The 16,480-nt window shown below is 45.9% G+C and overlaps 1 protein-coding gene across 5 annotated transcripts in view; it reads right to left on the bottom strand.

Moving 5' to 3' along the window:
* CMTR1 (cap methyltransferase 1) overlaps window positions 1-16,480 on the bottom strand; it is a 419,501-nt gene that overhangs the window by 263,307 nt on the left and 139,714 nt on the right. For all 5 annotated transcript variants that reach the window (XM_069236317.1, XM_069236319.1, XM_069236315.1 and 2 more), the window contains one exon: window positions 13,190-13,284. In XM_069236317.1, coding sequence (XP_069092418.1) covers window positions 13,190-13,284 — 95 coding nt within the window. The remainder of the gene's footprint in view (window positions 1-13,189; window positions 13,285-16,480) is intronic.

Raw genomic sequence — 16,480 nt, 5'->3', positions numbered from 1 at the left:
GTGATTGCCCTACTTTTGACCGGCTCCTTAAAGATGTCTTTTGCGTGCCGAAGCATACCAGGGAGCATAGGCAGGCTTTGGTAGGAGCTGTGGGTGGCGGAGAGGGTGTTGAATAGAAAGTCATCCTCGACTTGTTCTGAGTGGAGGCTTACATTGTGGAATTGTGCTGCTCTAGCCACCACCTGAGAATATGCAGTACTGTCTTCTGGTGGTGATGGCTTTGTAGGGTATGCCTCCGGACTGTTATCTGACACAGGGGCGTCATACAAGTCCCATGCGTCCTGATCCTGGTCACCTTGGCTCATGGTGGTGTGAGCCGGGGAATGTGATGGAGTTTGTGCTGGTGAGACGTGAATTATAGGTGGAGGAGAGGGTGGCGGAGTAACCTTTTTCACCATTTTTGTTTGTGGTGTTTGGTCAGTTTGAAATTCCAGTCTTCTCTTTCTCCTAATAGGGGGAAGGGTGCTTATCTTTCCTGTCCCCTTCTGTATAAAAATACGTTTCTGCGTATGGTCTACATCAGTGGATTGCAGGTCTTCCTCAAACCTATGCTTTCGCATTTGGGAGGTGATTGATTGCTCTTCTGTATAAGAGCCTGAAACTGGGTCGGTTGCAGGTTGTTTTGGCACCGAAATCCTGTCTGCATCTTTTTTCGGCTCCGAGGTGACTTTTTTCTTTTTCGGAGTCGAAACATCTCAGCGTCGATCTTCATCGGTGCCGCTGTCTCGGTGTCGAGCCGTGTCTACACCGCTATCTCGGTGTCGATGTATGTCTCCAGCACTTTCTCGGTCCCGAGAAGGCTGCGTGCCGGTGTCTCGACCGGAGTCGGACGGTCTCGGCACTGTTTGGGCCTTTTTCGGTGCCGACGGTCGGTCACCGAATTTATGGGTGGAGCCATGGCCTGGTGGCAGTGGCGTCCCCTGGGCCTTGACAATCTTCTTATGAGTGGTTTTCGACGTCTTACTCACGGTTCGTGGATCGTCGAATTCCTCGGAGTCCGATTTGTGTATCGAAAAGGTTTCTTCCTCTTCCTGTACCTCGAACTCTCGGTGGGCTGTCGGCGTGGACGCCATTTGAAGTCTTCTGGCTCGACGGTCTTGGAGTGTTTTTCGGGACCGGAACGCACGACAGGCCTCGCAAGCGTCTTCACTGTGCTCAGGTGACAGGCACAGGTTACAGACCAAGTGTTGGTCTGTATAGGGGTATTTTTTGTGGCATTTGGGACAGAAACGGAACGGGGTCCGTTCCATTGGCGTTCTTCTACACGCGGTCGGGCCGAGCAGGCCCCGACGGGGGATCGAAAACTACCCCGAGGGGCTCCGGAACTCTTCGATCTTCGATGCGGTGTTGACTCCAACTACGCCGATCCCGAACGCAACAATACCGACGAAAATCTTCCGAAATTTAGCTGTTTTTCCGTTCCGAAACTCAGAGCGACAGGAACACGTCCGAACCCGATGGCGGAAAAAAAACAATCGAAGATGGAGTCGACGCCCATGCGCAATGGAGACAAAAGGAGGAGTCACTCGGTCCCGTGACTCGAAAGACTTTTTCGAAGAAAAACAACTTGTAACACTCCGACCCAACACCAGATGGCGAGCTATGCAAAACATGCGTATCTACAGCGACAGATGCCATCGAACAGTATTTTATGCACTCTGAGAAATGTATAAAACTTGCTTCTATCCGATGTACAAAGAGAAGACAGTTCTCAGACCCCAGTTCTAGAACTACTCTTCTGGCTGTAACGTATAATGAAACAAACTGCTCAAGTTTTGCTGGACGCCTCTTGTCTTTTGTTTTTAAGGTAAATTCTCATTTGAGCAACATTTTGGCGAGACAGCCAGGAGCCGATTGGTTCTTCTGACCCAAATGCAACCAAAGAAAAGGGACCCCGCCCGGACGGATTCACATTTGCGCAACAAGAAAGGTGAGCAGATGACAATTAATTGGAAGTTATGATGAATCCGTGGGGTGGAGGTCCGTCGAAAGCCGCTGCAACAAGGGTAAGAGACTACATCAGAGCCTTAGTCCTAGCATTTAGCGTGTGGCAAACTAGGAGAAAGCATAATCCACAGAAGTCACTTTCTTGACTGTCGGCATCAGGAAGGGTGATCGCTAGGAACGCTGCGGATAACACAGAAGGGTACACTTCCCCCTGGGGTGTGATACAGGTTTTTTGGGTTGCTGGCCGCTTGGACCGCTGGGCGTAACACAGATGGTACATATAAGGCTCCGGGTGTGACATAGGGCCAGCCCTCTGTTTTAAGAGGTGCCCTACCTTGGACTGCTGGGCATGATGCAGATGGTAGGCATAGGCTCAGGGTGTGATACAGGGCCCATATCTCGATCTTATTAGGCTATTATGGTTTACTCAGTGTCACCGGTTTCTGATCACTGATGGTATTTTTGAAAGAAGTGAGAAGTGTGCTTCGCTTGGACCGCTCGGCGTGAAACAGAGGGTACGCAGGACCCCTGGGAGTGACACAGTGGAAATGTGGACGTTAGGGTACTAGAACCATTGGGATCCAGGAGATTAGGCGTAACTTTTTTTCCCCAAGAAGGGTTTATGGTTATTGAAGTGATTCCTTTTGTTCGCAGCATAAATTGTTTTAACCTTAATTCCTGAGCTGATATCAACAGGAATATCAGACTCCCCTAATCCTGCGCAGCGCTGAGCTTCCCTTTGTCACAGGATAACATGCGCTAGGGGTGGGCAGGGCTAAGGTACTGCGGACAGGCCATTCCCCTTATTTTTTGGGCCTAATCAGCTTTTTTTGTGCCAGTTCAAATATTGTCATTTCGATACTATGATGCTGGTAGATCAATGTAGCTGTTGTGTAGTTTTAATGTATCAAGAAGGTACTGCTGATTCATACAAACTGTTATTTGATGCCAAAGTAAGGCTCACTATTTTGTAGCCAAATTTCCAGTTGCCATAAGTTAACAATTGCACTTCTTCCTAGGACTGTGATTCTTCATGCATTTGTGAATAACACTGAGCACATTTGGTCTAGGAATCCCCGTGCGTATATCCTCCCTCACCAGATTAGTTTCAGTAACCGCTTGTGTATATATTTATATATTTCCCACTACCAGAGTAGATCCAGTATTACCCTGTACATATTTCCCCGCCATTAGAGTAAAACTTGGAAATTCTATAAAACCAGAAAAGTTAGCAACTTAAAAATCCCTAAAACCAGAGAAGTTAGACATAACTAAAAGTGCAACAGTCCCCTAAGAAGCTACCCAAACCCCACCCTGGAATCCCCTATAAAGCACATGCAGAGTACGTTCCCAACTCAGGCTAAAAAGCTAAAGGGCAAAAGAAGGACAAAAGGGAAGCGTTACTAGAACAGTCAGCCATCTTTGAGGAAGTCCAGGCCTATAACATTAGTCCACAACCAATAAGGAAGGCGTTCGCACCTCCTCTGCCATATGGAGGTATGGAGATGCTCTTCCCGATGCCTGCTATCCCCACATTAGGATATGCTAATATGCCAGTCGAGGGAGCCCAAGGGGCCTCTACCGAACAGCAGACTGTTAGGCCTAGGCACGGCAGACCAACAGACCCAGACACTCCATGCACCACCCTAGTCTGGCGCTAAAGCACACCAAAGCTCAACCCCACCCACTATCCGTCGCAGTCAGTGGACCAAGCCTCAGTGGCACAGAGAGCCCGCACCCCCACTGGTTCCGGGGAGCAAACCTGAATAAAAGGTAGATTCATAGCAGTCTTAGACAGTGAGATAGCTAACGAAAGTGAGGGAAGCGGTCCATGTCCTCTGAAATCTTGCGGCGAGCATGGAGCCACAGGGTATGCTCAGTTAGCTGAGGACACCATGGAGAGTGAGAACGCATAGCTCTGAGCGAAGGAAGCAATCTACATCCGAGTCAGAGGAAAGGTGCACACTGAGGAGGGAGAGGGAGAGAGAGAGAGAAAGAAAGCACTCGTACCATGGAGGCCCAAAGAGAGAGTAGAGTAATGCGCCTGCTACCTGAGGAGAGCGGAGGAAGGTACAGAACCCCAGTCACATAAGAGTCTGAGGTAGAGTCAGAAGGGAGGTTTTTGACTGGGGTCCGTGCCTTGCCCAAGTGCCAGCGAAGGAGAGGGTCTGACCAGGAAATTAGGGACCAAGGCAGCCTGGTACAAACCCAGCTTAGACATGGGAAGACCAAGATGTCACCTCTGCGTGCGCACAAGGAGAGGAGTGACGAAGGTGTCCGCTACTGCGGAAGACTGCATCTGGCACGGAGGGAGAGATCCTAAGTGGAACTTCCCTTACATGCAGGAGTGCCTGAGAAGATGGGAACGCTATGTTGAGGAATAACCAGTTGAGGTTGCAGCAGCATCTCCTCCGCTAAGGCGGAGGAGCGTTGCCCTGCTGCTTGCAGAGCGTTATCATTTTATTTTTCACTGAGCCAGGTTAGGGTAAGGTGGGGCGGAGCTGGAGGAGTGGTTTGTGCACCCTAAGTGCGCATGTGTTTGGCCGGCCATTTTGGACCGGGTAAATACACATGCGCACTTTGCATTACTCCTCCTTACTGTATTGCACAGCCGGGAGGAGAAAGTGAAAAGGCCTTCACTCCCTATGTGAGCGCCAAAGCAGGCCACTCACACCAATCACAACGCTGCTGTCATGCGCACGGATGTTCCAACAGACTGCAAAGCACCGCAGGGGGTCAAGACAGTAGAAGGGGTTCACCAGGACATCCAGCCATCCCAGTTCATTCACATGATCCAGGCAAACTCTGAGGAGTTCCCGGCCTTCCTCCAGACTCTCCATATGCCAATGTCTTTTACCTCCTCCTTTCCCTCCCAGTTTCACAATGGCAGCTGGAAACCATAGGCTCAAAAGGGATGTGGTCGAAGGGAGAGGGGAAACGAGGGAAGGGAGTCCAAAACACCCATCGCAGTTCCAAGCAGAGTTGAGAGGGGAATATGCCCACCCCGAAAGCAGGTCTAGCAATCGGGCAACACACAAAGCCTTACACACCGTTTTTGAAGGAAGCAATGGGGCAACTCTCTGACCCTCCCTGGATTACAACAACAAAGATCAGAGGTCCAGGGAAATGCCCAAAAACCAAACAAAGGAGCCCAAAAGCTAGCCCACAGGAAGCCTCGAGAAAACGGCATAGTCAGGACACCTGGCACCACTTGGGAGGGTCACGTTACACACCATATGCTGAGACCAGAGGGGTGTACACGTGACCCCAGGACATGTTCAGTGCGACACACCTCCTCTTTTATGCCCCGCCCTCACACATGTAGGTCAGAAACACCACCCTGCGCCGATGACATGTAACGATAAGGAATTTTCTTTTATAATGACCAAACATAGCTTTTGCCCAACAGTCTGCAATTGAGCTGTTAAGTACACCATCTCTCCAGTGGCCCACTGCCGTCTCAGCAGCTGCACAAGAACTCCCCAAAGGATCAAGAGCCATATACTGTTCCAAGGAATTCTCACATTCAACAGGGTCAAGAGCCACAACACGTCCCAAGGACTTTCCACATCATACCCTCAATGGGATCCCTTAGCACACCTTGCTCCAAAGACTTTTCTCTATTTTTCAACTCAGAAACTCCCAGCATCAAGAAGACAAGAGACATCTCTGCTGGAATCATCAAGTCCTACAGTCTTTCCTAAGTTATGTATTTTTCTGCATTTACACATTCTCTGTTTGCTAGAAATGCTACCACACCCATGCATTTCCAAAGAAGAGTCTAATCTGATGGTCTGTTAAACAAATGCCACCACGTATGAGTAGGGACCTCTCTCACTTCACCTTTAATTACACTGCACCCAACACTAGCATCCTACCTGCACTACACAGCGCTCTTTTACACAACACTTGTCATCTTGGACTTGTGGGGAGGGTGGGTTGTGGGTGAAAATCGGTGCATCTGCTGCTCTTTTATACCTGGCAATGACATGGCCGCGCTCCTCTCTTCAGGGTAGGTTTTCCCCGATTACGAAGGAGTTCACAAAATTATACCTCCTTGGTTAAGGCCAGCGTGGTCCTAGGAAGCTCATTCTCGAATATGGGATGGGCAACTAATTGACCAACTGACTCTGACGACTTGTCTGCAGTTTGTGTGAGATACTCCAGTATTACATTACATATAACCATATTTAAATAGGAGAAGTAGTATTCTAGGTCCTGATGAAGCGTCATTGGATCATTTATTGACCGTTAAGGGACGCAAAACATGTCAACCACTTTTTCATAGGATTAGGTACACTACCTTCCTCTCTGTGTAGAGTATAGAGGAACATTATTTCCTCTGACACTCTGGTTATTGTTTTAATCTTGGCCTGAACCTTTTCCTGACTTATTAAAGTGATGCTTTAGGCTCAGAGCCAATTTTAATATTTCCATACTCTCCTTCACTCTTTCACATTGTTCTATCCTTTGAGTTAACATTCGCTTCAGACCTCAACCTGGCAAATTGCCTTCGGTTTAGTGCCATCCGAGTTTCTGGATGGCCCGCCAGACATTGCAGCGTCGGTCTGACAAGGTGACAGCCCAATGATGAAACTTGTCACCCAATTGGGTGCTTGAGGGCTCTCCTGATATAAAAGATATCTTCTACTCTCGTTTCCCCTGCATTCCCTCCTTTGTTTGCTTTTGGAATAGTGTACTTGCTTGTTATAACGGTGAAGTTTGGAAGACTGTACACTGGACCACTAATCTCCCTGTCCCTCCTCTTGTACTTGACGATACATTTTCATACATGAAGTCACACCACCACTGTTTGATTCCCCCGTCATTAACTCTTCGTCAACCCCAGCACATAGGTACATGGTCAGAAAGGCTCTGAGACCTAGGACTGAAGTTAATGACTGACACGTCACAGGTGGGTAACACTTAGCCAGCAGCCAAACGCACAAACAGGAAAACTTAGTTCAGATCCCACAGACAGGCAGCAACACAACATCGCTCCCCAGATATTGGCCCCAGTAAAGCACACATGGCCAGAGGGATGCATGCATTACCAAAAACACTATAAAGTTAGATGCCACACGTAGTCAGGTACACTTAGCCAATCAAGACACAGCACATGCAGTGACCACATGCCCTCAGGTCGTACATCTGGACACGTTCTTGCTGGCCCACATCGTGTCCATGCCAGGTCGAGGCCCACCTGTATTCCCTATCTGGGAGTGTAATCACAACTCCTTGACAACTGGACTTTATTGCATTTAGAGAAACATATGAAACTTGTTTCTATCCGATGTACAACAAGACAGTCCTTAGACCCAGTTCTGGAACTGCTCTCCAGGCCGTGATGTTTAATTAAATGACCCTCTTGTCTTTTGTTTAAGGTAAATTCTCATTCGAGCAACACGTGTATCCAGCGGCTGAATGAATGGCAGAAGGGCGTTCTGACGAGGTCTGTCCTAGCTGCATTACATCTGTGAGCACATCTGTCTTTATTTCCATTGAGTGAAGTTGGAGGTCGAGTACTTAAGCTCCTTACATGATAACCATGGCAAATGAAGCAGACTCTTCTGAAAAGGAGCCAAACGAAGAGCTTAGATCAGAGTCTGGTGATGTGTTAAGGCCACTGGGTGTTTTGCAGGTCAAAGAAAAGGCTCTTGTTGTACAACCATGAGACATCATCAATCTCATCACATTTATCTTCTGGTACTGGATCATAAGGGAAGTATATCTGAATCCAACTGGAGATGCGGGAGAGATCAAGCAGGACATGACTTCAGCCAAGGTCACGTCAGAGTCGCTTCACAATCTGAATGACTATGCGCTTTTCCTCCAGTATCGACGCACGGGACCCAAGGAGATCTCATCACCAAAGGGGAAATAAGAGCAGGCGTGGGCCCTCTTATCAGAGCAGGACCCAGGATGGGTTTTAGAGGGACAGTTTGTGTTGGGGATATATCCACCAGTGGTAATCTCAAATCCCGGAGGTCGAAGGAACTTCATAGGACTTACCCGAGGAATTAGAGTGTGACAACCACCTCTCTCCAGAAAGAAAACAGTCATCCTCAAGTTCATACCAACCTTCTAAGCATTCCTGCGGTGCTTGGTGATGTAGAGCTTGACCTTGCGGTCCCAGATTGCTTTAGGATTCATTTAGGCAGTTGCTGCACAACTTCCAGTCATGCAAGGAGCCTAAACAACAGACTGGGGTTGTGAGGGTCCATCACCAACATTCGTTTGTGTCAATCTTTGCAAACTTTACAACCTGTCTTTTCCCAGGGAGACATGTCCCGTGCACACTGGAAAAGTAGTGACAATTAAAAATAGAAAAAACGGGCAGGTGATTTGCATCTGAAGGTGCTGAAAAAAGGAAATGATGACGACACGCGGAGATGGTTATACTGTGGCCCACAAAGTCACTTCCAGGGTGGGTCTGAACTAATGTGTCACTCTACAGAACTGCTGAGAAAAATCCCCAGATCTAGTCTGGCATCTGGAGTTATTTACAAGGTGAGCAATCTGCAGTTCGAAATACCCATCACAAACTCCTATTATATAATTTTTCCCCCTCAAGGTTGCAAGGAGTGGTGGGACCAGAGGAACTTAGAGACTCAAACTTATTCTGACTCAGTAGTTAATACTCAACTTTAATATCAATGCAGAGATGTAATAAGATGTTAGTAAATGGTTTACTGAAAATTAATATAGGTAAAGAAAACTAAAGACTATCAACACCTTCGCGACTCAATTTCCAACCCCAAAAATTCTTGAAAGCTCCTGTATAAAACAAGCTACATTTTCAGTTCACACTAAGCCCCCTGGTCAACACTATTTTATGGGAGATAATCTAGGTTAATACAAGTCTCTTTTGCAAGTATTTAGATTTCTGGTGGAAAGTGACTGAAAAAGACACAACTAAGGATAATAGTAATCCATTTCTATTCTGATGTACAGCTGAAGGAGTCAGAGAATAAATGCTGCATCACCCCAAAAATTGTTGTGGAATAGAAGCAGGCACCTAAATCTAGACCCCTGTCTAACCCCGACCTTCCCTACCTCCAACCAAACAGCAAAATCTCCATTCACAACAAAACATATTTTGGTGCACCTGGTGAAGTCCTTGGTAGCCCAGAATGTGACCATCATTGTCCACAGAGGGGCACATTTGATTCACTGGACTTCAGATCCTAGTTAAGAGCAAGATAGTCCCTTTGGAGCTCGCATGGTCATACAAATGAAAACAAGGGGACAGTTTGTAGGAAAGTGCTCTTTTTTGACATGGTCACCCCCACTTTTTGCATGGTATTTGATGAAATTTGGACTGAATGTGCACTGGGTTCAAGCTAACGAGGTCCCAAGTGCCAGTTCTCTTTCTGCAAAACTGTGTGATTGTTCATCAGTCGGCCAAACCTTTGGCACCCCTGTAAGTCCCTAGTAAATGGTACCCCTAGTACCTAGGTCATGGGTACCAAAGTGCATCCCCAAGGGCTGCAGCATGTATTGTGCCACCCTCAGAGACCCCCTCACCTAGCACATGCAGACTGCCATTGCAGGCTGTGTGCCATGTCCCCAAACACTGCATGAAATATATGTAAGTCACCCCTACAGCAGGCCTTACAGCCCTAAGGCAGGGTGCATTATATTACATGTGAGGACATATCTGCAAGAGCAGGTATGCCTCTGCTATGTCTGTCGATTCGCAGACATAGTGAGAGAACAGGGAATCCATTTTAGATACATAGGCTGGACACTGGTCAATACGAGTTCCCCAGCTACATGATGGCTTCACTGAAAATAGGGATTTTTGGTATCAAACATCTTGTATTAAAAAACCCTAACAGAGGCCAGTGATGTATTTATTAATGCATGCAGTCAGAAAAACCTACCTGCTACCTGTGTGCTGGCTGACCAGTTCTAACTGGCCTGCCACCACCAGACACGTTTCTAAGCCCCGGGATGACAGTCTTTGCTCTTCGGGACAGAAACAAAGCCTGCTCTGGCTCCCAACAAGGTGACCAGTGTATCTGTATTCCAAGGCAGGGGGCTTCAAAGAAGCCCACCACACTTGATATGTAGATCTGGCTTCCCTCAAATGAGGATGCCGACCCTCCTGCCTCAAGGCCCATGCGGCACCTAGACTGGCGGGAAAATTAGTAGTCAGGGAGGTGTGTGCACCCCTCAGATCAGTCCCCACACCTAAGGTGAGCTGCCTGATGTGGACACAACCTTTAGAAATCTGCCATCTTGGTTTTTGGCAGAAATAGGAACTCTGGGACAGGGTTATGCCCACTTCCTACATGGAAGTAGTCATATAGGGAGTGTAGTGTCCCCAGGGGGAAGTAGCCCATTGGCTACTAGCCTACACTCCGTAAAACACTCCAAAATTCAGTATTTAGGGGAGCCCCTGGCTCCATGAAATCAGATCCTGCTGATCTGAAGGACACTCCATATACGCAAAAGCGAGAACTGAAGACCAGTGAGGGACTCAGCGCCAACCCTGCCAGCCGGTCTGCTAACTTTGACAATTGTGCCAAAGTAGCCTCATCCTCCAGCTGCTGAAATTTCCAAAACAATGGGGAGACTGCCAGTCTTCACCCCAGCACAAGGGAACTCCTGCAGAGTAGCAGGGTTACTCCCCTGCATCCTTGCAGGCACCCAAGAACTGCTGAAGAGGACTCTGGACCACCAAAACCCAACACCAGACAGCACCACTGCACCCAAGTCTCCCAGCCCGTGCTGAAGTGAGTCAACAGTGCCAATGTGGTGCCCAGCCCCTACAGAGAAAGTTCATCAGGGGTTTCCCCACTGAGACCTTCACTCAGATGCCTGCAGCCTCTTTGTGCAGGTTTCCTCAACCGCAACTGCCTTCGGTGACGGCAACCCGACAGTCCACTGCACCTCTGCGCCGGGATACCCCAGACCAAGGAGAAGAGGACCACTGGTGTCTCTGCATCCCCCCAAGCTCATGAAACTTGAGCCCACTTGTTGGATCATCCGGACTGGTTCCCCCCACCCATTCCTGCAGCCTGTTTCTGTGAGTCCCCTTCACCGCGACAGCCACCGGTGACGGACACTAAATAGTCCAAGAACCCTCTAACGCCCCAGACCCAGGAGAAGAGGACCACTGGTGTCCCTACGTCCACGAGCATTGCAAGATCTGAGCCCACTTGGTGGCTCATCCTGAGTAGACTCCCAGTCCTAACATGCAGCTTCTTTCCAACAGGACTGATCCCCATTGTCTATCATTGGGCACCCAACATCATACTGCACCCCGCACCCAGCCGCCCCAGTGCCACCCGGTGTGATCTATTGGTGTGGCCTTGACCCTTGCTCAATACTTACCTTTAAGTCCTGGAGATTGGTCCCGTAAGTGGTCTGTACTATACTTGCTTGCCATATTTCTTTCCCTCCATAGGATAACATTGCAGTTTTCTAAACTGTAAAGATTTTTCTTACAAAACGTACTTATCTAATCGTGTTGATTCTGGTGTCAAAACATATATAAAGATATTATTATTATTATTATTTTTAATTGGTGTGGATCTCCTTATTGAGTTGTGTGTCATTTACTGACTGTGTGTGTATTTGCAGATGTCGAACACTCCCCTCCGATAAGCCTAAGGCTGCACAACCACACTACCGCCTAAAATGCACCTTGGGATTACTACAGCAAGCCCCTGTCCACGAGTAAGGGAACCTCTGGACTCTTTGCACAATATATCTCATTTATTGACTGTGTGTGTATTTCCAGATGTCTAACACTCCTCTCTGATAAACCTAAGGCTACCCCATAAAAGAGCACTTTGGGATTGCTAGAGCAAGCCCTGTCTACTAAGTAAGGGAACACCCCTGAACTCTTTGCATGGTATACCTCATTTTGGTATATCATATAAAGAGCCAGCTTCCTACACAGTTACCTCACATTTCCTAAGGACAGCATTTCCCCTTAAGGATATTTTCTTTATTTCTGTTGTTCGCAATACAGATTTTCCACTGGCAGGATACACACATGCCTAGAGATAACCATTGCAAGTCAAGGTACAACCTGGAATAGCAATATTTCCACAACAGTAAGGGCTAGACAGGTGATTTTAACTGCTGTGCTATCTAAACAACCTCTTACATCCTGTAGGGTAAGACACCAAGCCAGAGATATAAAGACTTTCTCTCCTGGTCCTTTTCAGGCTAAAGAAGGATATGTAAGTACAAGCAATGGAGTAGTCCCTCAACTTAATCGATGATCTTTAGATCCTGTGGGTATCTGGGCTCAGCAACCAAGAGGCTCCAAGGCAGGACTAGTTCCTCAAGCTGCCCTCACAACATTTCTTCCAATTACTTGGGCCCAACGACTATCTCTGTGAGAATCCCATCACTTTCGGAAGGCACAGTCCAGACCTTCTTGCACGCAAGGACTGTGTTTCACTACAGCAGGGCAACTGGATATGTTTTTCGAGATTTGGGCCAAGCATGGAGGAAGAATAAAAATTTAAAAAAATAGTAGAGGGTCCACTCTGGATATATTGTCTTCCTTCCTTACACAGATGTTAGGTCCTTTCACTGTCCAGTCAACAAGATGAACTAAGTACTGACTGAGAGGGCCAGAATCAGTGGATCTGTATGAGGAATTGGGTGTATTATATGCTATGGTTGTGCGACCCTGCCGTGTATTACACTTTTTAGCATTTAGAAGCACCAAACAACGAAATAAAGAAGTCACACAACACAAAATAAATCTGACACCAATTTATAAAAGTCAATAATATTTTTATGAATTTTTAGAGTCCGATATCAACAAAATCTACCAAAGGTTTAGATTTTTAAAGTGAATGTGAATTTCACACTGGTAACCATAAAGTTTGAAAGAGAAACCTCCATCTCCTGCATTCTCCACATCAAGACCACTCCATTAAAGTCTCTAAGTCAACATCAGCTGAAACCACCAAATGCTCCCGTAACAAATGTTGGTAGGTATAGACTAGGAGCAGCAAAAGAATCTGAAGATAGTGGACTTCATAACCTGACAGACAAGGTGGAGTGATGATGAAAAAGGGTTATATGTTATGCTAAATCGGCACTAGTAACTATACTGTTTAACATTAAGAGCACCATCAAAAATGTACACCCAAGTAAAGCGTAATTCTATCAACTCCAGCAGATGCTGTAAAACATTCTAGAGATTACAGGGGGATGAAGAAAATACAGTGCTTCTGAAATTCTGATGGGATAGAATGAAAGTGCAGACCTGTTGAGAAAGAACACTCCACGGATCATCTCATATGGATTGGATCTGGTCCTTGCTCGCCGCATCTCTTCCCCTTCTAACTCGTCAAATATACTCTAGGGATTAAGAAAAATAGAATTTCAAAACTCTTGAGCCGTGAGGTAAATCATGAACAAGAACATGTTTTATAAGTTTTGTCTTGAAGTCTTTTCCATTGAAAGGGCACAAGCTTTCCCATTGACATGAAGATTTACTGATACAACAAAATAGCGTACAAACAATGTGTGGAAATCTGATTACAGAAAAAAAAAATATCATTTGGGCATCGGCAAGTAAAGTATTCAGATTTTTTTGTCCTATTAAAATCTTTGTTTCCATCTCACTTCAGAATTACATAAAAAGCATTTGCAATGCATTGGGTCTCGCATTTGCTCGAGTTAGAGCTATTAGTGTTGCAAATTCATAACTGGACTTTTCTTGCCACATAAATTGAAAATGTAAAACAGCTGACATAAGCGTGGCAGTTTGCAAGGCGGTAACAAAACCACCCCAAAGAGGGACAAACAGAAGTTATTTACCAATGATAACAAAGGATTATTGAAAGGCAAGCCCACAAACAAGTTAAAGTGATGGGCGTGGTTAAAAGCCCACAATTCCTACAGCAGGTCAAAGCGCTTGCGCGCTCCACCTAAATACTATTTGCTGTAAATAACCAAAAATCACTCACACTTCAAACACAGCCAAAGCACCAAGAGGCAGTGGAAACTGTATGCAATACGTGGTCTAAAAACCAGGTCACATATCATTACTCTCAATGAGTTTCACATGCATCACGCTGCAGAATCCCAAACAGGGAGCGACAAGTTTATGATTGCTGAACATTTTTGAGGGTATGCCTAGAAGCAGGTATTATTTATTAGAAGCCTTTCCTAGCAAATGTTTAAGAAAATAATTGGGTAATAGCTTAAAGTGCACATTTCTGCGCCTACACCTTGTCCCTTGCTCTGATGAGTAAAAACTCCCTAATATAAAGTGTATGCTGTATAAAAATCAACATGTTATCCCGAATAGAAACGTAAAAAGAACATTTTGTATTATACTAATGTAAATCTCATGCATATTTTCTACGTATTAAGGAGCTGACCTCATGAATGAGTCAAAGTGAAATTTCAAAACTAAACAAGCATTTTTGCCTCGCATTTCAACAAAGCTCTAATGAAGTTAGCAGAGCAGCCTGAGAAGATTATTGGCCCTAATAAAGGAGATAAGCAATGCCCTGTGTGTGATGTCGTGAGTGCTGGCAGGGAGGGGCCCTGGAGAGAGAGACTCTCTGCGATGCGAGAGCATATTGTGGCTTTTATGAGCAGTGCACTAAACGACCAGGTGTTTGTTTAATAAAATAAGCTTATTTTAGGAGCCGGAGTACACAAGGACAGCACTGGAATAAAGCCAAAACAAATGTCAGCGACCTGGGAGGAGATGGGAGGAAAAGAATGCTGCAATGAAACACAGGGAGCTACCAGTCTAAAACCAACAGTGAAAGGGGAGCACCAAAGAAATCGCAAAAATAGTCTGTCACAGCAACAGATAAAGAAACCGAAGTGGAACAATACAGTAGTTGGTCACTGCTCAGAAAAAGGAGGGAGAAAAAGGCAGAACTGACCACTCGAGAGCAAGACTTTTTAAAGGACACTGCAACCCAAAAATGAAAATCGCTTTAAGCCCACAGTATGAGTATAGTTAAGTATGCACCAGGTCGAACTCTTACGCTCAACCTAAAAAGTGCTTTCCTAACTACTAAAATATATTTCCAAATAATTGTACAGTTCATTTACAAGCTGTTTCGTGGCCAGCACAATTGTCAGACAGCTTTATAAAATCCTAACTTTGCAGTCAGACAAAGAACAGCAAATAGGACAAATTAAAACAAAGATTTAAAGGCATGTTTATTGCTCATTCACTTTCTGAATGAAAAGAACACCTGTTCTTTGCCTGCTCAGTTCTCTCCCCAGACCGGGCCATTTGGCCCTAAGAAGAGGCTCACCCTGATAAATGTGACTCACTATAGTAAGTGGTGAGATGATTTCACGAGGACTGAATTTTATATAAATATAATGTTATAATTAGACGAGATAAAAAGATCTTTTAGTAAAAAAAAAAAAAAACATTGGCAATTTACTGAAAAAAACAAAGGTTAAAGTAACGCTATAGTTAGGTGAATATGTTGGTGACAACCTTAATGTTTTGAACAAAAAAAAAAGAAAAGACAAAAACACAGAAATTCACCAGTTATAGTAAGCAGAGTTAACTATAACTTGCGGCCCCACTTTGCATTGCTTATGACCGCACATATTACATCACTCATGACTGGCTCTATCACATCACTTACAACATGACTGACATCTGACAGGATCGCTGCAAAATGTACAGATTATTTAAATTTAACCCAGGGGGTCCCTCTGGGTGCCCCCATGGGGCCTACGAGGCAGGGTATCCCTAACTCTGCCCCTTTATATCATACATTGTTTTTTAAACTTCAGGACTGGGAACCAAGTCTCCTAGTACTGTAATGGCTGCTAGCAAATTTTTTCTCATGTTGCTGGCAGCCAATCAGATCGCTCACTCCCGCGAGTGTGTGACTCCAGTTGGCGCGAGATAGCCCAGGGGTAAAAAAGCTCCTTGGGCAAGACTCTTGTGAGAGTCCCTCTGAAGCAACCGTCCAGATATACAAATATATTTAAACCGTAATGTTTCAAAAGCTACTGCAAGGATTTACACCAAATGACAAAAAGCACAATCTGTGAACCCACATCTAGGTTCCTGCCAAATTTGGTGTAATGCCTGTAGGAAAGTGCCCTTTTACGACATGGTCACCCCCACCTTTTGCTTTGTAATTGATGCAATTCTGACTGAAAGTGCTCAAGGTTCCTGCTAACCAATTTCCCAGTGCCAGATCTCTTTCCCTAAAACTGTGCAATTGTTCCCCAATTAGCAATACCTTTGCCCCCATAAGTCCCTAGTAAATGGTACCACTAGTACCTAAGGCATGGGTACCAAAAAGGGACCTCAATGCTGCAGCATGTATTGTGCCACCCTAAGGGACCCCTCATCTAGCACATGCAGGCTGCCATTGCAAACTGCATGTCATGGTGCATCTAAATGTGAAAACATGACTGTCCCCTGACACTGCATGCAACATATGTAAGTCATCCCAACAGCAGGCCTTACAGCCCGAAGGCAGGGTGCATTATACTATGTGAGGACATATCTTCAAAAGCAGATATGCCCCTGCTAGGTCTTCGTCGATTCTTA

Source organism: Pleurodeles waltl, chromosome 5, assembly GCF_031143425.1.
Source record: "Pleurodeles waltl isolate 20211129_DDA chromosome 5, aPleWal1.hap1.20221129, whole genome shotgun sequence".
Lineage (NCBI taxonomy): Eukaryota > Metazoa > Chordata > Amphibia > Caudata > Salamandridae > Pleurodeles > Pleurodeles waltl.
Note: the sequence above shows the minus strand (reverse complement) of the source record. Positions and strands in the feature narration are given on the sequence as shown.